Source organism: Oncorhynchus gorbuscha, linkage group LG08 (genome assembly GCF_021184085.1).
Source record: "Oncorhynchus gorbuscha isolate QuinsamMale2020 ecotype Even-year linkage group LG08, OgorEven_v1.0, whole genome shotgun sequence".
Lineage (NCBI taxonomy): Eukaryota > Metazoa > Chordata > Actinopteri > Salmoniformes > Salmonidae > Oncorhynchus > Oncorhynchus gorbuscha.
In genome coordinates this window covers 65,958,276-65,981,665 of record NC_060180.1, presented here as the reverse complement: position 1 = coordinate 65,981,665, position 23,390 = coordinate 65,958,276, and the positions used below count along the sequence as shown (strand labels likewise).

Genomic DNA, 23,390 nt, shown 5'->3' with positions numbered 1-23,390 from the left:
GATTAGAATGGGGAACTCCTTTAAACTTGTATTCCATTGGCTGGGATCAGCATTATATATGCAGCTGTTGAAAGAGCGCATTTTTCACTGGCTGTCAACTGGTCGCAAAAACAATGATTGATAGTCAATTTAGACTTCAATTCCACCATTATTGGGTTAAAATACACATATACACGTGTGAACAGACATCCACAACAACCAAAATCCGTAAGGCAAATAGCGAAATGAGAGAGCACCAGTGTGATTCACATCAATGCACTATGTAGATAACAATAATAAGTGATTTCGGTATGGCCTGTGGGCTACACCACTGCTGTCTTCCTTGTGCTTATTTAAATGGGATAATCTTTGGATGGCGACAGCAGTAGCACCATTGGAAGACGTAGCTTGCTTGCACTGTAGCCAACAAAAGCCTATGCCTGCTCTTTTACCACGACCCATCATCAAACACATTTGGTGTGTCAACATAGTGATCTCAGACTCTAGCGGAAACACGTGTATTTTCGGCTTTTTTCAATGCTGATTTGAACGTAATTGTGAAAACAGAAAGGTTTCATAAATACTTTGTAAACACATTCCACAGCCATCAATGTCTGTCATAGGTGTGTGTACACGTGTGCTTGTGAGCAATGAAGAGAAAGAGGAAGAATGCTGTAGCATGCCACAATCTACATGGGTTTGCTTACACTGTATAATCTACTGTGTGTGAGTGTGGTGGATTTCTCAGTGGTGTAAAGTACTTAAGTAAAAATACTTGAAAGTACTACTTAAGTAGTTTTTTTTGGGGGGGGGGGTATCTGTACATTACTTCATTATTTATAGTTTTGATAGCTTTTACTTTTACTCCACTACATTCCTAAAGAAAAGAATGTACGTTTTACTCCATACATTTTCCCTGACACCCAAAAGTACTCGTTACATTTGAATGATTAGCAGACAGGAAAATGGTCTAATTAACACACATCAAGAGAACATCCCTGGTCATCCCGACTGCCTCTGATCTGGCGGACTCACTAAACACATACTTTGCTTGTAAATGATGTTTGTGTTGGAGCGTGCCCCTGGCTATCTATACATTTAAAAAACAATAAAATGGTGCTGTCTGGTTTGCTTAATATAAGGAATTTGAAATTACTTCTACTCTTACTTTTGATACTTAAGTATATTTAAAACCAAATACTTTTAGACTTCTACTCAAATAGGATGTTACTGGGTGACTTTTACTTGAGTCATTTTCTATGAACGTATCTTTACTTTTACTCAAGTATGACAATTGAGTACTTTTTCCACCACTGGGGTGTCTTTAGATATTGTTTTTAGATGTATATATTGGTCCAGAAAATCTATGTACCAAACATTATTAAGATGGGGCTCCCGAGTGGTGCAGCAGTCTAAGGCACTGCATCTCAGTGCTAGAGGTGTCACTACAGACCCTGGTTCGATTCCAGGCTGTATCACAACCAGTTATGATTGGGAGTCCCATAGTGCGGCGCACAATTGGCCCAGCGTCATCCCGGTTAGGGTTTGGCTGGGGTAGGCCGTCATTGTAAATAAAAATGTGGTCTTAACTGACTTGCCTAGTTAAATAAAAGTTAAATAAAATACAGATCTGATCCTTTGAACATTCACATGACTTGACCAAAGAGGAATTATTGTACGATACAGAAACGTCTGTAGTTTACAAACAACAATGAGTTGAATCATATATTTGGGCTTTGAACAGGTCACAAAACAATACTATATGCTTTTCAACTATTTCATTCTGAAATGTATTTCAAAATACATAGTCATATTAATTACTTTTTCAGATTTTCTCAAAATCCCAATTTTGATTGTCATTATTTGTGTCCTCTTGCAGTAACTATGTCGACACCACATTTCAATGTGTCCTGTCTAGACACTTGCATTCATGCATTTACACCAAACAGAATTTGTTCAGTGGTGCATTTTGATATTGTACTAAATATAGTACAAGGACGTGAATGGGGTAAAAGTAATCCTAGAAGTAATAATTTTGTTTTTTCAAAAGTATCTGTAATCTGATAACAATATTTTTGCTGTTAATGTAACGGATTACAGTTGATAAATGTAATCCGCTACATGTAATCCGCTACATGTAATCCACTACATGTAATCCACTACATGTAATCCACTACATGTAATCCACTACATGTAATCCACTACATGTAATCCACTACATGTAATCCACTACATGTAATCCACTACATGTAATCCACTACATGTAATCCACTACATGTAATCCACTACATGTAATCCACTACATGTAATCCACTACATGTAATCCACTACATGTAATCCACTACATGTAATCCACTACATATAATCCACTACATGTAATCCACTACATGTAATCCACTACATGTAATCCACTACATGTAATCCACTACATGTAATCCACTACATGTAATCCACTACTCCCCCAACCCTGGTTGAGGTTCTTGCCATTTCTTCTGATCTTTTTGATGTTTCAAAACAACATGCCACACAATTCAATGACAAAGGACCCAGCAACACAACCCTGTGGTCCTGTGTAGCTCAGTTGGTAGAGCATGGCGCTTGTAACGCCAGGGTAGTGGGTTCGATCCCCGGGACCACCCATACGTAGAATGTATGCACGCATGACTGTAAGTCGCTTTGGATAAAAGCGTCTGCTAAATGGCATATATTATTATTACAACCCACGGGACATGTGATCATGACAATAAATATAAATCTACAGTCCATCTCATATGAAACAATAATAAATAAATAATTTATTTGTGATAAATATGTTGGTTATAATACAGTATTTCAAAGAGATGCATGGCATCCATTTGGTAGAGTTCAAGTCAACACTGAAAAATGCAATTATGGTATGGAAGATCTCTGTTTTGAAGGAATTAACATACTGTATGTTGACATTGTCAAAAGTGTTTTGAGCTTGTCGACCTGTGGTCAAATGCAATGCGATGTGGTTCTCTTTGAGACCTTTGAGTCAATATTTTCAGCAGTACCCCAGGTCAGTCTTATACATATCCCAACTGCTGTGAATATTCAAATCCCACCATTGTGTGGTCACCGTCTTGCCATTCACTCATGACAGTTTCCCATTGCCAACAAATCCACTTATCCTCAACAGGAAATTGACAACGGGAAGAGGCATGGCCTCGCTCCACCTTCATAGACACTACAGAATCTCCATTCTGCTTTGTACTGGGGACCAGCCCCGCTGCATATGTTTCGGAGCGACCACTTCTGCCCTTCCAGAACCCAGAGGCTCTCCCTAGACCCAGCCTCAATGGCGAGCCACCATTTGTATATTCTCAGGCAGGGGTGAGTGACAGCCAGTCGCCACCCCCTCCTATTCTCCCTCCTCCAGGCTGGCTCCCTCAGCCCATACACATGCAGCTGGCCGCTGACAGCGACTGGATGGTCTGCCACGCGGTGTGGGCGTCCATGAAGGACACGGACTCGTAGCTGTCGGGCCGGCAGCAGGGGTGGGCGCTGACTCGCCGGGAGGTCCTCCGCGGAAGGGCCCCTTTCTCCATCAGGGCTCTTAGAGCCAGGTCGTAGTTGGTCCTGGACGACTGGCAGGATCCCACGCAAAACTTGAATAGGATGATCTCGTCCGAGTCGAAGCCCAGGCCCAAGTCCCGCACCCGCATCTCTCGTTTCTCCACCCTGCAGTCTGGGCTGCTCTGCTGGGGCTGCCGGCCATTCCCTTTGCCCTTTCTATCCCTCTCTTTCTTCTTCCTCCTCTTCTTTTTCTTGGCCGAGCCTTTTGGTTCGGGGTCGGAGTTGCGAGGGGAACGTCTCCCCCACCGGCCACTAGGGTGGTCGTCCACTTCGTCCATCACAGAGAGGTCTGAGAGAGAGAGGGAGAGAGAGAGAGAGAGGGGAGAGGGAGGGAAAGAGAGGGGAGAGGGAGGGAGAGAGGGAGAGAGAGGGGAGAGGGAGGGAGAGAGAGAGAGAGAGAGGAGAGAGATTTTGTTGTTTTATTTAGCTATAATTCTTCTTCTTTTTAATCTTCTTTTATTTAAATTCAATTTATTGACCTGAAAATTAGACAATACAATAGCGGTAGTGTTTTACGCATTATTATATGTACTATTATTATTACTACTACTGAATTGTATTTCATTTCCTCATTGCAATGTACTTAATTTTCTGAAATGCTGTACAATATCTACAAATTGTACTTCATGCCAATAAAGCAATATGAATTTGATAGAGACAGAGAAAGTTAAGATCAGTGGCTTATACTCTAGAATCGAATGGCACACCCTTTGTTTACTCTTCTCTTTTCATGGAGAACATCATGCCTGATTAACAAGTGCAAGGCTTAAATTGATGTAGATCTAGTTCCACTCTTACCATAGAGGCCATGCCAGGGGGAGTACGGGTCACTCTTCTCCTCTTGTTCCTCATCCACCTCAGGTAGAGTGTCTGGGAGCTGCCTTTCCCCCATCCCTCCCACCAGTCCCACAGCCTGGACAGAATCTGCCTCCAAACCAGCGCCCATACAGGCCCCCTCCACCAGGGGCAGCAGAGAGACAACCATCCACAGCAGCACCTACAGGAGAGGACAGTCCATGATAATTGGTACACGGAGCAGAGGACCAATGCAGCCAACAATATGACAACTATAAATAAGGAGGATGATAAATATGATGATTATGGATGATGAAGTAAATCATGATGAATCTGGTGGTTATTATGATGACATTAAAGCTAATAAGTAACTCACCTTCACATTCCTCAGGTGGTAAGGTGCACCTGCTGATGGTCTGGTGGTCACCCCTGGTCTGTCTCTCCTCCTCGTCCTCCATCTTGGCCCACCTGGAGAGAAAGCAGAACAAGGCCTCGCTCTGTCAATTGTCCCGACCTTAAGAACACACTCTTACAAGAATAACATAAACAAACAACATAATATAATAATAATATATGCCATTTAGCAGAAGCTTTTATCCAAAGCGACTTACAGTCATGTGTGCATACATTCTACGTATGGGTGGTCCCGGGGATCGAACCCACTACCCTGGCGTTACAAGCGCCATGCTCTACCAACTGAGCTACAGAAGGAACATGATGCGGGCTGCTAGTGTCATCTTGTCGGTACATACAGACACAGAACGGCTCCTGTCCAGATAAAGGCTACCTGCAGTCAGATACCAGTCAAATACTTCTTTAGAAGGAGATAGAGCTGGTTGTGTTGAAGAGGAACACAGGGATCACATACAGCGGTGATGCTTCACAGAGATCTTAGAGGAAACCACAGAGATGAGGAGGTCGTGATAAGGGGTTTGAGCATGGATTAAATGTAGATGTTTATATAGGAGGCGTGCGGTGTGACCGGGTTAGCTGTATGTCAATGATAGCTCCGCACATCTCACCTAAGGACTGTTACTGTAAAGAACCTGCAAAGGCTCAAACACACATTTGACTTGCGTTCAGCACATCAGCTGAAGGTCCCTGGTTTGACCCCGGTTTTTCGGCACCAACTTTGAGGTGAACAGTAAAGGAAAACAAACAAGTAAATAGCACTAATAGTGCAGATTCACACTCACTGAACTTGAAGACAGATTATGCTAAAAAAAAGAAAGGGTGCTTGTTCCACTTAATTTGTTAAGACAGTCAAGCACCTTTTGCTAGAATAGCAGACTATTACACAAATACAGCTCAGAAACAGAAACCAGTGACATCACCTTTCCGTCTCTCTCCAAAGGGCTGAGGTGTCACTTTAGATTCATGGATTTAGCATCCTACACTACATTCATCTTCCATCCTACTGGTTCTCTCTGTCCTCTCAGCTCTCCATATATACCCCAGCTGATGTGCCATTTAAGTAACACCATAGGAAACGTTCCCATGGGGAGGGATTGACTAGAAACAACTCGTTCCCATGGGGAGGGATTGACTAGAAACAACTCGTTCCCATGGGGAGGGATTGACTAGAAACAACTCGTTCCCATGGGGAGGGATTGACTAGAAACAACTCGTTCCCATGGGGAGGGATTGACTAGAAACAACTCGTTCCCATGGGGAGGGGGGAGGGATTGACTAGAAAAACAACTCGTCGTTCCCATGGGGAGGGATTGACTCGTTCCCTAGAAACAACTCGTTCCCATGGGGAGGGATTGACTAGAAACAACTCGCTCCCATGGGGAGGGATTGACTAGTTCCCATGGGGAGGGATTGACTAGAAACAACTCTCCCATGGGGAGGGATTGACTCCCATGGGGAGGGATTGACTAGAAACAACTCGCTCCCATGGGGAGGGATTGACTAGTTCCCATGGGGGGGAGGGATTGACTAGAAACAACTCGTTCCCATGGGGAGGGATTGACTAGAAACAACTCGTTCCCATGGGGAGGGATTGACTAGAAACAACTCGCTCCCATGGGGAGGGATTGACTAGAAACAACTCGTGTTCTCCAGAAAATCTTTATTCAATCTCCTCTGGGAATCTCAAAGCCCATTTCAGATTGATTTCGACATCATCAACAGATGCTATGGCCAAACACAATTCAGCCCAGAGAGACCAAAAACAGCGACACATAACAGGATTCAGTGAAAACAAGCATAGGCCTATCTATATAAGATGCATCAACAGTAATCTATCATCCATCAGATAGAAACGAGGTATGTAAACTCTGCGGCAATGTTTCTAAATACAACCCTCAGGGTACATCTCCAGTGGCACCCTATTCCCTTCATAGTGCACTACTTTTGGCCAAGGCCCACAGGGACCTTGGTTAAAAATAGGGCTCTGGTCAAACGAAGTGCTCCATCAATGGAATAGGATGCCATGTGGGAAGCACAAACAATCATCACAATGCTATCTTTACCCAGGACGAGGGAGTACTGACAAGATGACAGTACAAACGTTACGATAGGGTCTGTGTGTGCATCTCCAACCTGCTTCAGAGGCTTGACTATATCAATATAGTTACTGAGAAACAGTAAGTCAAATCAGGACCAGGGAGAATGCAGACGTCTGTCTCTTACAAAATGGAACCCGAAAAGCAGAGGGAAATGTGTGTGTGTGTTTGTGTGTGTTTGTGTGTGTGTTTGTGTGTATGCAGAGAGACTGCAATCCAACTCCCTCTCCCCTAACCTGATTTAAAAGCTGACCATTGTGAGAGAGAGAGGCTAAAGGGGCTTTTTCCCTTGAGAGGCCTTGTTTTGAGTCCTTAATGCCACAGCTGGGAGCGTTTAGCCTCCTTTAGCCTTGTATGCTGGGTGTATGTGGGCCTGTCTGCCCGGCTCATTTCATCCCATCGCTCTGGAGCTGTTTACAGCCCAACGCCTCCAGCCCCTCAGGGGGTAGAAGGTGGAGGTGGGCTAGCCGAGTACTGAAGACCTCCAGAACTTCAGAGCCTGTGTTCATGGTGTGTGTGTGTGTGTGTGTGTGTGTGTGTGTGTGTGTGTGTGTGTGTGTGTGTGTGTGTGTGTGTGTGTGTGTGTGTGTGTGTGTGTGTGTGTGTGTGTGTGTGTGTGTGTGTGTGTGTGTGTGTGTGTGTGTGTGTGTGTGTGTGTGTGTGTGTGTGTGTGTGTGTGTGTGTGTGTGTGTGATTGGCCTCACTGGTCTGATTAAAGGCTTTGGTTTGGTCAGCAGCCTCTTCATTCGCAGAACTGAAACAAGGAGAGGTGATTGCTTGTCACCTTATATTTGTGTTGTTGGTACAGTTTCCTCCCCTTATTGAATACACCCACGAATTACAGTACCAGTCAACATTTTGGACACAGCTATTCATTCAACGGTTTTTCTTAGTTTGACTATTTTCTATATTGTAGAATATTAGTGAAGACATCATCACTATAAAATAACACATATGGAATCACGTAGTAACCAAAAAAGTGTGATGGAGTGCTGCATCAGATGACCTGACCTCCACAATCACCCAACCTTACCCCAATTGAGATGGACTGGGATGAGTTGGACTGCAGAGTGAAGGAAAAACAGCCAACGAGTGCTCAACATATGTGGGAACTCCTTCAAGACTGTTGGAAAAGCATTCCAAGTGAAGCTGTTTGAGAGAATGCTAAGAGTGTGCAAAACTGTAATCAAGGCAAAGGTTGGCTACTTTGAAGAATCTAAAATATCTTTTGATTTGTTTAACACTTTTTTGGTTACTACATTGTTCCATATGTGCTATTTCATAGTTTTGATGTCAATATAGAAAATAGTCAAATTAAGAAAAACCCTTGAATGAGTAGGTGTGTCCAAATGTTGGACTGGTACTGTACATACGTACACATTGAATTGTACATTTGCTCTGAGTAAGGTTAGGTTTGCAATGAGATGGGAAGAAAAATGTAAGCTATCCTTATTGGTGAGGGTGGCAGGTAGCCTAGCGGTTAAGAGCTTTGGGTCACTAACCGAAAGGTCGCTGGTTCGAAACCCCAAGCCGACTAGGTGAACTAAATCTGTCGATGTGCCCTTGAGCAAGACACTTAACTTTAATTGCTTCTGTAAGTCGCTCTGGATAACAGCATCTGCTAAATGACTGAAATGTTTATATACAAATATTGTAAACAGTATTAAACAATAAATAATGACACATTCATAGTAAATAAACTAAGTTGATATTTGCTCATGGCTAGAGTGTGTTCCACCCAAGACTAATATATGGACAAATGATTTTGCTTGAACATAAACATGTTTCACATTATCATCACTGAGTTGGGTATAGCTAGCTATATCCATAACTACTTTTGAATTTTAGTTAGCGGTGGTTAAAGTTAACTGAAGTTTGAAGTGGCTGAAGAAAACCAGACCATGGATTACAGTTTCTCCAGGTCAATAGACTACTTTTAAGGTGAGGAACCATTTAACATTGAGTTGTAAAATCATGAACTTCGCCTTTAACAGCCCAGATCCAGTCTCTCCAGAACAGAACAATCTTCTACAAGGAAGCCCATTAGAGGTGTTCTATCCTCCAGCATTACCTGTCACAGACAGAGCCCTACAGCAGGGGGGACGGACCTCACTAAATCACCATCACAATAAAAGGGGAGAAAGAGGAGATTCAATTACTAGCCACTATCGTGTCTTCCCCTGATCATTACCAGACACACTTTTATCTGGGTACAGACACTTCCATAACACCTATGATGATATACACGGCATGTATGTTCCTTATTCATTCTGGTTCCTGTGCAAACCTGTTCTAATATGTCCAGTCCATCCAGTCAGAACAGACCATTTGTACACCTGGCAGTTGACAACTTGTTGCTTTTCAGATTCTGTACTATGCTGGTAGCAAACACACACACCCATAATCTCCACAGTCCCGTACTGTGTGTTCTTATGTGTTAAAGTGGTGGGTTTGGGTTTGATTCATCCCTTAAAGTGGTGGGTTTGGGTTCGATTCATACCCTCCCTCACATCACTTCTTGCTGAACGCGGAACGAGGAAGAGCTGCGGTTTTGATTGTTTGGAAAGTTTGTTGTTTGAAAGTGCATTGGAAAGTTCTTGGTAGCGAGCTAGCCTCTTAGTTTGGATCCCGCGACGCATTTGGCATCAGTTGCTGGGACTACTTGTCTCTTTCCAGTGATCCTGCCGACCAAGGACGGGTCTGAGGAGCTATCTGGCGTTGAAGCTAGCCTAGCTGCTAGCTAGCTGCATATCAAGCTAGCAGGGTAGCCTTGAGCACAGCCCACAACGCGGTTAGCCATTATGGTTGGGACTGCGGAGCGGCCCGGGTTTGTGTCTGTCTAGATCCCTGCTGTTTGTTGTTTTCAATCTTCGCTGTGACCTGCCCTGTCTGGAACTGTGAGGAGTAACAGCATAACCTACGTTGCTACCATGACAAAGGCCAAAGCCATCGGGAGTAATGTTGAGGACAGTGGTGTCTCTCTATCACACGTGTAGGATCCTTTAAACTAACAAAAAGAAACCTACAGTACAAGCAAATGTTACAACAACAAGACATTAGCTTCAAGTGTTTTGCCAAATACTTGTGGAGTCAACTAATAAAAGAATGGACGAGCTGACCAGACAGGTCCAGGACCTGAAGAATAGTTTGCAGTTCTCCCAGCTCGATGAGTTGAAACAGGAGAACGGCAAAATGACAGCAATCTGTAAGTCATTGAGAGAGGACATCAGTTCTGTGTGTGAATCCATGATAACAATGACGGATAAATCTCGAGGGACAATCAAGGCGGAACAACATGGTTGTGGATGGAATTGCAGAATCTCCACATGAGAGCTGGACAGAGTCTGAGGACAAAGTGAGGGAATTGATCTCTAAGACATTGAAGATGGACCACAGGAAGATTGAGGTGGAGCACGCCCACAGGACTGGAAAACCCACCACCGGTCCAGGTGACAGACCCAGGCCAATAGTGGTCAAGTTTCTGAAGTTCAAGGACAAGGTAGCTGTTCTGGAAAGAGCCAAGTACTGGAGAGGAACTTATATCTTCCTCAATGTGGACAATCCTGAAGCTGTGCGCCAAAAGAGGAAAGAACTGATCCCAGTCATGAAAGCTGCCAGAGCGAGTGGGGACATTGCTTACATCCGCAATGACAGGCTCATTGTCCACCAGAAGCCTGGAAGGGATGAGAGAGCCAAGCCTATGGGTTCGTAGCTTCAAATTTGCAGCACACACACACCAATTGATTAATGGACTGCAGAATGTGCTTTGTTTGCTCTTTTCAGTATTATGTATATCTCTGATAAGCTACCCAGGGAAGGGCTGAAAATAGCCCATATGAATATTTGTAGCCTTAGAGTTAAGGTTACTGAAATCAATCACTTGTTAACATCAGATAACATTCATATATTAGCCATTTCTGAGACTCACTTAGATAATACATTTGATGATACATCAGTAGCAATACAAGGATATATCATCTATAGAAGAGACATGCTAATGGGGGGGGGGTGTTGCTGTATATACTGTATTCAGAGCCATATCCCTGTAATGTTTAGAGAAGATCTTATGCCAAGTGTTATTGAAGTGTTGTGGTTGCAGGTTCACTTGGAACATCCAAAGCCTTGTCTTTTGGGGTGTTGCTATAGGCTAACAGTCAGTATCTCAATAATACGTGTGGAATGTTTGATAGTGTATGTGATATAAACAGAGAGTTCTACTTTCTTGGGGATCTGAATATTGACTGGTTTTCGTCAAGCTTTTTACCTTAACCAGTGCCTGTCATCTGGTTCAGGTTATTAATCAACCTATCAGGGTGTTTACAAACACTACAGGAAGAAGATAATCCACATGTATCGATCACATTTTTACTAATACTGTAGAACTTTGTTCTAAAGCTGTATCCGTACACATTGGATGCAGTGAACACAATATAGTGGCTATATCCAGGAAAGCCACAGTTACATAAACTGGGCCTAAAATAGTGTATAAGAGATCATACAAAATATTTTGCTGTGACTCTTGTGTGGATGATGTTGAAAATATTTGTTGGTCTGATGTGATTATTGAGGAGCATCCAGACGCTGCACTTAATGAACTTATGAAATTGCTTCTTCCAATTATTGATAAACATGCACCTGTTAAGAAACAGACTGTTAGAACTGTGAAGGATCAATGGATTGATGAGGAATTTAAAAACTGTATGGTTGAAAATGGGGGAAAGGGAGTGGCAATTAAGTCTGGCTGCACATCTGACTGGCTTACGTACAGCAAATTGAGAAATTATGTGATGGAATGTGATAAAGAATGATGAAAAAAAACTTTGGAGTACTTTAAAATAAATTATGGGCAGAAAGACAAATTCAACTCCATCTTTCATCCAATCAGATGGCTTATTCATCATGAAAAATTTGATGTTGCCAATTATTTTATTGATGATTTCACTGGCAAAGTAGGCAAACTTAGACAGGAAATGCCAACAACGAACAGTGAGCAATTGTATTCATGCAAAGGAAAGTATTGCAAGTTTGAATTTTGTAAAGTTAGAAAAATTATTGTTATCGATCAATAATGACAAACCTGTCATTGACAATTTAGATGGAAAGCTACTGAGGATGGTAGCTTACTCTCTAGCCACTCCTATCTGTCATATTTTTAATCTGAGCCTAGAGGAAAGTCTTTGTCCTCAGGCCTGGAGGGAAGCCAAAGTCATTCCGCTACCCAACAGTGGTAAAGCAGCCTTTACTGGTTCTAACAGCAGACCTATCAGCTTGCTGCCAGCTCTTAGCAAACTGTTGGAAAAATTGTGTTTGACCAAATACAATGCTATTTCTCTGTAAACAAATTAACAACAGACTTTCAGCATGCTTATAGAGAAGGGCACTCAACATGTACTGCACTGACACAACTGATTGATGATTGGCTGAAAGAAATTGATAATAAGAAGATTGTGAGAGCTGTACTGTTAGATTTCAGTGCAGCCTTTGATATTATTGACCATAAGCTGTTGTTGAAAAACTTATGTGTTATGGCTTTTCAACCTCTGTCATATTGTGGATTCAGAGCTATCTACAGTATCTAATAGAACTCAAAGGGTTTTCATTAATGGAAGCTTCTCTAATGTCAAGCATGTATAGTGTGGTGTCCCGCAGGTCAGCTCTCTAGGCCATCTACTCTTTTCTATTTGTACCAATGACCTGCCACTGGTATTAAACAAAGCATGTGTGTCCATGTATGCTGATGATTCATTCCATATAGCATCAGCAACCACAGCTAATGAAGTCACTGAAACCCTTAACAAAGAGTTGCAGTCTGTTTTGGAATGGGTTGCCAGTAATAAACTGGTCCAGAACATCTCTAAAACTAAGAACATTTGTTTTTGTTACAAATCATTCCTTAAGTTCTACACCTCAGCTAACTCTGGTAATGAATGGTGTGGCTGTTGAACAAGTTGAGGAGACTAAATTACTTGGCGTTACTTTAGATTGTAAACTATCATGGTCAAAACATATAGATTCAATGGTTGTAAAGATGGGGAGAGGACTGTCTGTAATAAAGAGATGCTCTGCTTTTTTTGACACTACACTCCAAAAAGCAAGTTCTACAGGTTCTAGTTTTATCTTATCTTGATTATTGTCCAGCCGTGTGGTCCAGTGCTGCAAGGAAAGACCTAGTTAAGCTGCAGCTGGCCCAGAACAGAGCGGCACGCTTTGCTCTTAATTGTAATCAGAGGGCTGATATAAATACTATACATGCCAGTCTCTCTTGGTTAAGAGTTGAGGAGAGACTGACTGCATCACCTTCTTTTTATAAGAAACGATGTGTTGAAAATCCCAAATGGTTTGCATAGTCAACTTATACACAGCTCTGACACACACACTTAGCCCACCAGACATGCCACCAGGGGTCTTTTCACAGTCCTCAAATCCAGAACAAATTCAAGAAAGCGTACAGTATTATATCTCATATTGCTCAAATAAACAGAAAACCTGGTTTCAAAAAACAGATAAAGCAACACATCGTGGCCCAACGCCTCTCCCCTATTTGACCTAGATCATTTGTGTGTATTCATTCATATGTAGGCTGTGTGTGCCTTTAAAAAAAGTAGTTCTTTGAGCTGTTCTTGTCTATTGATGTTCTGTATTATGTCATTCTCTATTGTGTTTCATGTTTTCTGTGGACCCCAGGAAGAGTAGCTGCTGCTTTTGCAACAGCTAATGGGGATCCTAATAAAATACCAAATACCACTCTGACCGCAATGTGCCAGATATGTCCTTCTAACTGACGCTAGACTAAACCGTAGTCAGCAGCGACAAAACCAGAGGATCTGATTATGCTGCATAATCCCCTAATGCCTTCCAGGCTGGAGAGAGGAGGAGGTAATTGCTTGTTAGTGCCAGTTTCCACTCTTTAGCTCAGCTGTCGCCTGTCAAAAACCCACAGAACTCTGCCTAAAATGAGAAACAGATACCTGCCAATGTTTGCGGCTCAGATAACCCTGGTCAGAAGCAGCCAATCAGAAGGTGTGTACAACACTTCCCTGGGCTGGAGATCCCTGGAGGAGATGCTAGCTAGAGTATCCGGATAGACAATGTCAGTGTGTTTTCTTGCATTGAAGTGTTCTATGAATGTTAGTCTCTGGTGAGCAAGATGTGGTTTTGCGTTCTACTTACTGGAGACTTTTCTGCCCTATGTGACCATCTTGCATAGTCTTAGGTAAGAGGGCTGTATTTCTCAGGTATATCACACAAAGATACACAACAGAAGAGCCATTACATATCAGATCAAAGACGGCTAATGAGATATTACTGCTTTCATTCATACTAAGAGATTAGTATCAAAAGTGCTTCATCAAGCTGAACAGCCCCAGCCTGGTGCCATTTATATTTGTGTCGTCTTGACAACTCCTAAGGTAACTGTCACACCACATTGACACATTCTTTTTCATGCTAGGCATTGGCAAGACAGCACAAACTGATCTGAGATCAGGCTATACCAGCGTAGGGTCATTGTTAAGACACCCATGAGGACTGAAGACTAAGGTAAGAGAGGGTCCACTACCAATGTTTTGGACATAGTGGCTCTGGATGGGAGAGAGAGTAGTACAACTGAACATCAATCCTTAAAGCTGAGAGAAGCATAAGGAATTTACCAGGTACAACCATACATCTGTAGCCATGGGCACCCTCTTAGATATCATCTTGACCAACTAGCCCTCTAAATACACCTCTGCTCTCTTCAACCAGGATCTCAGCGATCACTGCCTCATTGCCTGTGTCCGTAATGGGTCCGCGGTCAAACGACCACCCCTCATCACTGTCAAACGCTCCCTAAAACACTTCAGCGAGCAGGCCTTTCTAATCGATGTGGCCCGGGTATCCTGGAAGGATATTGACCTCATTCCGTCAGTAGGGGATGCCTGGTGGCACTTTAAAAGTGCTTTCCTCACCATCTTAAATAAGCATGCCCCACTCAAAAAATGTAGAACTAAGAACAGATATAGGCCCTGGTTCACCCCAGACTTGACTGCCCTTGACCAGCACAAAAACATCCTGTGGCATTCTGCATTAGCATCATATAGCCCCCGTGATATGCAACTTTTCAGGGAAGTCAGGAACCAATATACTCTGTCAGTTAGGAAAGCAAATAGAAATTTGCATCCTGTAGCAATAATTCCCAAACCTTTTGGGACACTGTAACATCCATGAAGAATAAGAGCACCTCCTCCCAGCTGCACACTGCACTAAGGCAAGGAAGCACTGTCACCACCGATAAATCTACGATAATCAAAAATATCAATAAGTATTTTTCTACTGCTGGCCATGCTTTCCACCTGGCTACCCCTACCCCAGCCAACAGCTCTGCACCCCCCCGCTGCAACTTGCCCAAGCCCCCCCCCCCCCACGCTTCTGCTTCACCCAAATCCAGACAGCTGATGTTCTGAAAGAGTTGCAAAATCGGGATCCCTAAAAATCAGCTGGGCTCGGCAATCTGGACCCTCTCTTTCTAAAATGATCCGCCAAAATTGTTGAAACTCCTATTTTCTAGCCTCTCTTTCGTATCATCTGAGATTCCCGAAGATTGGAAAGCTTCCGCGGTCATCCCTCTCTTCAAAAGGGGGAGACACTCTAGACCCAAACTGTTATAGACCTAAATCCATCCTGCCCTTCCATTCTAAAATCTTGGAAAGTCAAGATAACAAACAGATCACCGACCATTTAGAATCCCACCGTACCTACTCCGCTATGCAATCTGGTTTCAGAGCTGGTCATGGGTGCACCTCAGCCACGCTCAAGGTCCTAAACAATATCATAACCGCCATTGATGAAGACAGTACTGTGCAGCCCTCTTCATCGACCTGGCCACAGCATTCTTATTGGCAGACTCCACAGACTTGGTTTCTCAAATGACTGCGTCGCCTGGTTCACCAACTACTTCTCTGACAGAGTTCAGTGTGCCCAATCGGAGGGCCTGTTGTCCGGACCTCTGGCAGTCTCTATGAGGGTGCCCCAGGGTTCAATTCTCAGGCCGACTCTTTTCTCTGTATATATGAATGTTGTTGCTCTTTCTGCTGGTGATTCTCTGATCCACCTCAACGCAGACGACACCATTCTGTATACATCTGGCCCTTCTTTGGACACTGTGTTAACAAACCTCCAAATAAGCTTCAATGCCATACAACACTCCTTCCGTGGCCTCCAACTGCTTTTAAATGCTAGTAAAACTAAAGGCATGCTCTTCAACCGTTTGCTGCCCGCACCCGCCCGCCCAACTAGCATCACTACTCTGGATGGTTCTCATAGTTCTCATATGTGGACAACTACAAATACCTAGGTGTCTGGTTAGACTGTAAACTCTCCTTCCAGACTCACATTAAGCATCTCCAGTCCAAAATTAAATCTAGAATCGGCTTCATATTTCGCAACAAGGCCTCCTTCACTCATGCTGCCAAACATACCCTTGTAAAACTGACTATCCTACCGATTCTTGACTTCGGCGATGTCATTTACAAAATAGCCCCCAACACTCTACTCAGCAAATTGAATACAGTCTATCATAGTGCCATCCATTTTGCCACCAAAGCCCCATATACTACCAACCATTCCGACCTGTATGCTCTCGGCCCTCGCTACATATTCGTCGCCAAACCCACTGGCTCCAGGTCATCTATAAGTCTTTGCTAGGTAAAGCCCTGCCTTATCTCAGCTCACTGGTCACCATAGCAACACCCACCCATAGCATGCACTCCAGCAGGTATATTTCACTGGTCATCCCCAAAGCCAACACTTACTTTGTCCGCCTTTCCTTCCAGTTCTCGGCTGCCAATGACTGGAACGAATTGCAAAAATTACTGAAGCTGGAGTCTTATATCTCCCTCTCTAACTTTAAGCATCAGCTGTCAGAGCAGCTTACCGATCACTGTACCTGTACACAGCCCATCTGTAAATAGCACACCCAACTGCCTCATCCCCATATTGTTATTTATCTACTTGCTCTTTTGCACCCCAGTATCTCCACTTGCACATCTATCACTCCAGTGTTCATGTTAAATTGTAATTGTTTTGCCTCTATGGCCTATTTATTGCCTTACCTCCCTACTCTTCTACATTTGCACACACTGTACATATATTTTTCTACTATGTTATTGACTGTACGTTTGTTTATGTGTAACTCTGTGTTGTTGTTTTTGTCGCTTTGCTTTATCTTGTCCAGGTCGCAGTTGTAAATGAGAACTTGTTCTCAACTGGCCTACCTTGTTAAATAAAGGTTACATTTAAAAAATGTAAAAAGGGAGAGACAGAGGGAGAAAGGGAGAGATAGGGAGATTGAGAGAGAGAGGACGAGTTGGAGAGGAAGAGTTGGAGAGAGAGAGTGATGGAAGAGAGTGAGAGGGAGAGAGAGAGGGATAATGAGAGTGGGAGAATGAGAAAGGGGGAGAGGGAGAGTGCGAAAGGGAGAGTGGGAGAGAGAGAAAAAGAGTGAGAGAGAGTGAGAGAGTGAGAGAGTGATAGAGGGGGAGAATGAGAGAGACAGAGAGAGAGAGAGACAGAGACAGAGAGAGAGAGAGAGAGAGAGAGAGAGAGAGAGAGAGAGAGAGAGAGAGAGAGAGAGAGAGAGAGAGAGAGAGAGAGAGAGAGAGAGAGAGAGAGAGAGAGAGAGAGAGAGAGAGACAGAGAGACAGAGAGAGAGAGAGAGAGAGAGAGAGAGAGACAGAGAGAGACAGAGAGAGAGAGAGAGACAGAGAGACAGAGAGAGAGAGAGAGAGAGAGAGAGAGAGAGAGAGAGAGAGAGAGAGAGAGAGACAGAGACAGAGACAGAGACAGAGACAGAGACAGAGTGAGAGAGAGAGACAGAGAGAGAGAGAGAGAGAGAGAGAGAGAGAGAGAGAGAGAGAGAGAGAGAGAGAGAGAGAGAGAGAGAGAGAGAGAGAGAGAGAGAGACAGAGAGAGAGAGAGAGAGAGAGAGAGAGAGAGAGAGAGAGAGAGAGAGAGAGAGAGAGAGAGAGAGAGAGAGAGAGAGAGACAGAGACAGAGACAGAGACAGAGACAGAGACAGAGAGAGAGAGAGACAGAGAGACAGAGAGAGAGAGAGAGAGAGAGAGAGAGAGAGAGAGAGAGAGAGAGAGAGAGAGAGAGACAGAGACAGAGACAGAGACAGAGACAGAGACAGAGACAGAGACAGAGACAGAGAGAGAGAGAGAGAGAGACAGAGACAGAGACAGAGAGAGAGAGAGAGAGAGAGAGAGAGAGAGAGAGAGAGAGAGAGAGAGAGAGAGAGAGACAGAGAGAGAGAGAGACAGAGAGAGAGAGAGAGAGAGAGAGAGAGAGAGAGAGAGAGAGAGAGACAGAGAGAGACAGAGAGAGACAGAGAGAGACAGAGAGAGAGAGAGAGAGAGAGAGAGAGAGAGAGAGAGAGAGAGAGAGAGAGAGAGAGAGAGAGAGAGAGAGATACAGTTGACGTCGGAAGTTTATATACACTTAGGTTGGAGTCATTAAAACTTGTTTTTCAACCACTTCAAAAAGGTCTTGTTAACAAACTATAGTTTTGGCAAGTCGGTAATTTTTCCAACAATTGTTTACAGATTATTTCACTTATAATTCACTATATCACAATTCTAGTGGGTCAGAAGTTTACATACACTAAGTTGACTGTGCCTTTAAACAGCTTGGAAAATTCCAGAAATTTATGTCATGGCTTTATAAGCTTCTGATAGACTAATTGACATCATTTGTAAAGTGGTGATCCTAACTGACCTAACTGAGAGGGAATTTTTGAATGACAGGAATTGTGAAAAACTGAGTTTAAATGTATTTGGCTAAGGTGTATGTAAACTTCTGACTTCAACTGTATATATATATATATATTTGTAAGTCGCTCTGGATAAGAGCGTCTGCTAAATGACTTAAATGTAAAATGTAAATATATATATATATATATATATATATATATATAGATAGATAGATAGATAGATAGATAGATAGATAGATAGATAGATAGATAGATAGATAGATAGATAGATAGATAGATAGATAGATAGATAGATAGATAGATAGATAGAGAGATAGAGAGAGAGAGAGAGAGAGAGAGAGAGAGAGAGAGAGAGAGAGAGAGAGAGAGAGAGAGAGAGAGGAGGAAAATGTTGGATAGAGGGAGATATCTATATTTATAATCACAGACTACTAGCCAAAAAACCCTACCCCTACAGCGTCTTCATCACCGACGAGTTAAACAGGTTCTATATTTATATGGAGATATCTATAAAAAAACTCATAAAGCAGAAACAGCACACAAACACCCCCCCCAGCTCTACCCCCAAAAAACCTTCCCTTGCCCTCCCTCACTAATTTATTTAAATTCAGTTCAGTGTGGGTCCAGGCCCAGGGAAAGCTGACCATTAGTGTGTCTGGATGAACAAATGCCCTGCAAAGCGTTTCCGTGTCGCCCACTTGTCTTGAGCCCCTCTCGTAATGACCTGCTGGCCCGTCAGTTCAAAGCAGACCATGACACCATGATGAATGGAGCTGTGGTAACTATCGCTTTGTTCTAAATGTAAGTCTGTTAAATCAGCAATAGACATTAAGAGCAATAATACATATATAATTCTAGTATACTTAACAGTTTGTGTCAACTGCAAGAAAGTAAGACACAAATGGAAGAGTGAGCAGTTGTTTTTTTTAAGTACAAATTTAAATGTATTTTAGTCAGAGCATGCCCCCTTCACTTCACCCCAAGATACGTATTGTGGCTCAGTGAGTTCTCTAAACAATTCCAGATTGAGGTTGAGGTTGCCCTGTGGCACTCCGGGTTGTATAATCTATTTCTCATGACTTATTCTCCTCCATCTCATCTTAAAGGCTCAATCAGGGTGACATTATCCAGTAACGTCAGTCACACTCTCACAGACAAGGCAAGCCTCCCCTGCGTAGACTTCTACATAGAAATCTATTACACTGGATTTCTAGATCTTACAGGAAGTCATATGTAAAACCTGCAGTTAATACCAATTTTTAAATGATCTAATATTTGCTTACCACTAGGGGGAGGGACTAGAACTTGAATAACACTTGAGCTTAGTGACTAGCGAGTTAATAACAAAATATATAACATGTTGATCCATTTTTACATTGCGCTGGAACTAACTGCCTGTTAGAGGCAATACAGGTAGATATTAAGATGCAATGAGCAATAAAAGAGGAGCGAAGAGTGTAGAGATATACGCCTCTAAACCAAACAGCAGCTTTTCATACCCATAAACTCCAAGCGTGTTTAAAAAGACCATGCAGGCCAGAAGGAGGTCGCAGTCAAAGGGAAAAGGAGTGTCCAGATGATCTGACCACTACTAACCGGGGTGCAGACCTCCATGACCTTTGACCCGAGGAAGTGGAACCAGTGGAGGCTCAGTCCCATTCAAAATCCAATTTTCCCTAACGCTAACCCATACCCTAACCCTAACCCAAAAACCGAACCTTAACCCTAGCTTCTAACCCTAAACCTAATTCTAACCCTAACAATAATTCTAACCTTAACCCTAAACCCCCTAGAAAAAGCATTTGACCTTGTGGGGACCAACAAAATGTTCCCAGTTGGTCAAATGTTTGTTTGTTTACTATTCAAACACACACACACACACACCACTACCCGGGAGTGAGATTCCAAAGTAAATGGACAGTCTTAAATCAACATAGCCCAGTTCCCTGACCTCCCCAATCTACACAGTGCTGCTGGCCGAACACTGAGACCGAAGCCGCCACTGCATCAGCACGCAGCCTTCCCATTAGAGGTGAGTATGAGGTCAACTGACAGAAGACCAGTAGTTAGAGACCAGTAGTTAGAGACCTGTAGTTAGAGACCTGTAGTTAGAGACCAGTAGATAGAGACCTGTAGTTAGAGACCAGTAGATAGAGACCTGTAGATAGAGACCAGTAGTTAGAGACCTGTAGTTAGAGACCTGTAGTTAGAGACCAGTAGTTAGAGACCAGTAGTTAGAGTCCAGTAGTTAGAGACCAGTAGTTAGAGACCAGTAGTTAGAGACCAGTAGTTAGAGACCTGTAGTTAGAGACCTGTAGTTAGAGACCAGTAGTTAGAGACCAGTAGTTAGAGACCAGTAGTTAGAGACCAGTAGATAGAGACCTGTAGATAGAGACCAGTAGTTAGAGACATGTAGTTAGAGACCAGTAGTTAGAGACCAGTAGTTAGAGACCAGTAGTTAGAGACCTGTAGTTAGAGACCAGTAGTTAGAGACCAGTAGTTAGAGACCTGTAGTTAGAGACCTGTAGTTAGAGACCATTAGATAGAGACCAGTAGTTAGAGACCAGTAGTTAAGAGACCAGTAGTTAGAGACCTGTAGTTAGAGACCAGTAGTTAGAGACCAGTAGTTAGAGACCTGTAGTTAGAGACCTGTAGTTAGAGACCTGTAGTTAGAGACCATTAGATAGAGACCAGTAGTTAGAGACCAGTAGTTAAGAGACCAGTAGTTAGAGACCTGTAGTTAGAGACCAGTAGTTAGAGACCAGTAGTTAGAGACCTGTAGTTAGAGACCTGTAGTTAGAGACCTGTAGTTAGAGACCATTAGATAGAGACCAGTAGTTAGAGACCAGTAGTTAAGAGACCAGTAGTTAGAGACCTGTAGTTAGAGACCAGTAGTTAGAGACCTGTAGTTAGAGACCAGTAGTTAGAGACCAGTAGTTAGAGACCAGTAGTTAGATAGCATGAAGAGAAACATGTAGGGCACAGGGTTTTGACAGTCCCGAGAGCACCAGAACATCAACATGACACAGCATCAAAAGAAAAGGCAATGAAGCGTTTCGCATGTATGTGTTTGCTTATTGATTACCAATAAGAGGGCATGGTCAGATTGAAAGAGGTTTGCCAATCAGACAGGTACAAACAGCTGAACACCATGCAGGTAACCATGAGGAGGTGAGAGACTACCCGAGAGAGACCAGCCAAGGACAACAATTCTCACAGTTCTCTAGCACCTGGGAGGCAATGGAAATCAGGGAAATGCATACTCCTGTGTGTGAGGTAGTGTGCACGCTCTGAGGGGGACACACATTGAACATTAGCAGGTGTGTGTGAATGACGATTTGATATTCAGATTGCAGCCCACCGCTGGGGAGGGTCACTCACTAATACTTCCTGACTGCCACTATTTCCTCAAAGTAAGAGATTATCTGGCCCTACTAGGGAATTGGCACCAGAACAAAGGTCAAGGAGAACATATATTGTAGTCAATCTAGCCTACATTGGGCAGGGCCATTGTCAATGTACACACAGAATGAGCTTTTCAGAGCTCATTTGAAACACAAAGATGAAAGGGCTGAATTATTCATATAAAGATAGTTAGTGTTCAATAGGTTTACAGATGCACAATCAGTAGAGGGTATAATAGATAAACATTTTATGATAAAAATACCAATAGGTGTGCATAGAAAATCTGGTGACTCATAAAGTCAGGGCAATATAGATGGCAGCTGTGAGCAAAGAGTTATGTATGACAAAAACAGCTGATGTGAAAAGAATGCCTTTGACATCAAACCAGCTATTGAATTGTTGTCAAAGCAAACACCAAGACAAGGGAAATAACGAATGACAGGCGAGGACTGTAGCTTTCATGGCAACCATGTACAATTACGCACAAGTAAACGAATAGGAATGTAATTAAATGTAATTTACATTTAACCTATGTCACAATTTTAAATGAATTATATGCCTAATGTAGTCGTAATGCATTATTTCCTACTCAAACAAATATTATTATTTGTAGAATTCAATAATAAATTGTGCGTTACTTTACCTGCTATCCAATGCGTTTTAGTCCAATCTGCGTGCGCGCCAGTGAGGTCAGACACTTTTCCCCAGCAAGCCCCTGGTCGGCTGTGGAGCATGGCTTGGCGGTGAAAATTCACACAACGATGTCCTTTAAAGGTACATAATTCTCATGCGTCCAACTTTTCAGGTTATGTCCTCTTTGCTTGAAGTTTTTTTTTTTTATCTTCAAAGGCTTTGGTTTCAGGAGAGCACTAAAGGCGCCTCCCTCTATGCGGCCAAGCCTTTCTGTTCTGCTCTCCACCAAATCCTGTCAGTTTCACCCTGCATAGGAACAGAATAAATATAATTCTAATTACACCCTGCATAGGAATAGAATAAATATCATTCTAATTACACCCTGCTTAGGAACAGAATAAATATCATTCTAATTACACCCTGCATAGGAACAGAATAAATATCATTCTAATTACATCAAAAGTTGAATTGTACACATAAATACGCACATTACCAAAATATTTATGCCTCAATCTTGTGGGATAATTCCGTTGATTATTTCATGATGAGCACATCTGTGGACATGTCAAACAATGCTTTATCAGTTCAAACAAACAATTGCATGAACACACTTTATTTTCTGTGTGTGTGTGTGTGTGTGTGTGTGTGTGTGTGTGTGTGTGTGTGTGTGTGTGTGTGTGTGTGTGTGTGTGTGTGTGTGTGTGTGTGTGTGTGTGTGTGTGTGT

The 23,390-nt window shown here is 42.8% G+C and overlaps 1 protein-coding gene across 1 annotated transcript; it reads right to left on the bottom strand.

Annotated features, from left to right (window-relative positions):
- Window positions 1-3,250: 3,250 nt before the first annotated feature.
- LOC124040990 (artemin-like) lies at window positions 3,251-22,965 on the bottom strand. Its single transcript, XM_046358140.1, has 4 exons — window positions 22,676-22,965; window positions 4,748-4,839; window positions 4,375-4,573; window positions 3,251-3,865 (listed from the first exon to the last, which is right to left on the bottom strand). The coding sequence occupies exons 1-4, from the start codon at window positions 22,764-22,766 to the stop codon at window positions 3,390-3,392; spliced, it is 858 nt and encodes a 285-aa protein (XP_046214096.1). The 5' UTR covers window positions 22,767-22,965; the 3' UTR covers window positions 3,251-3,389.
- Window positions 22,966-23,390: the final 425 nt, after the last annotated feature.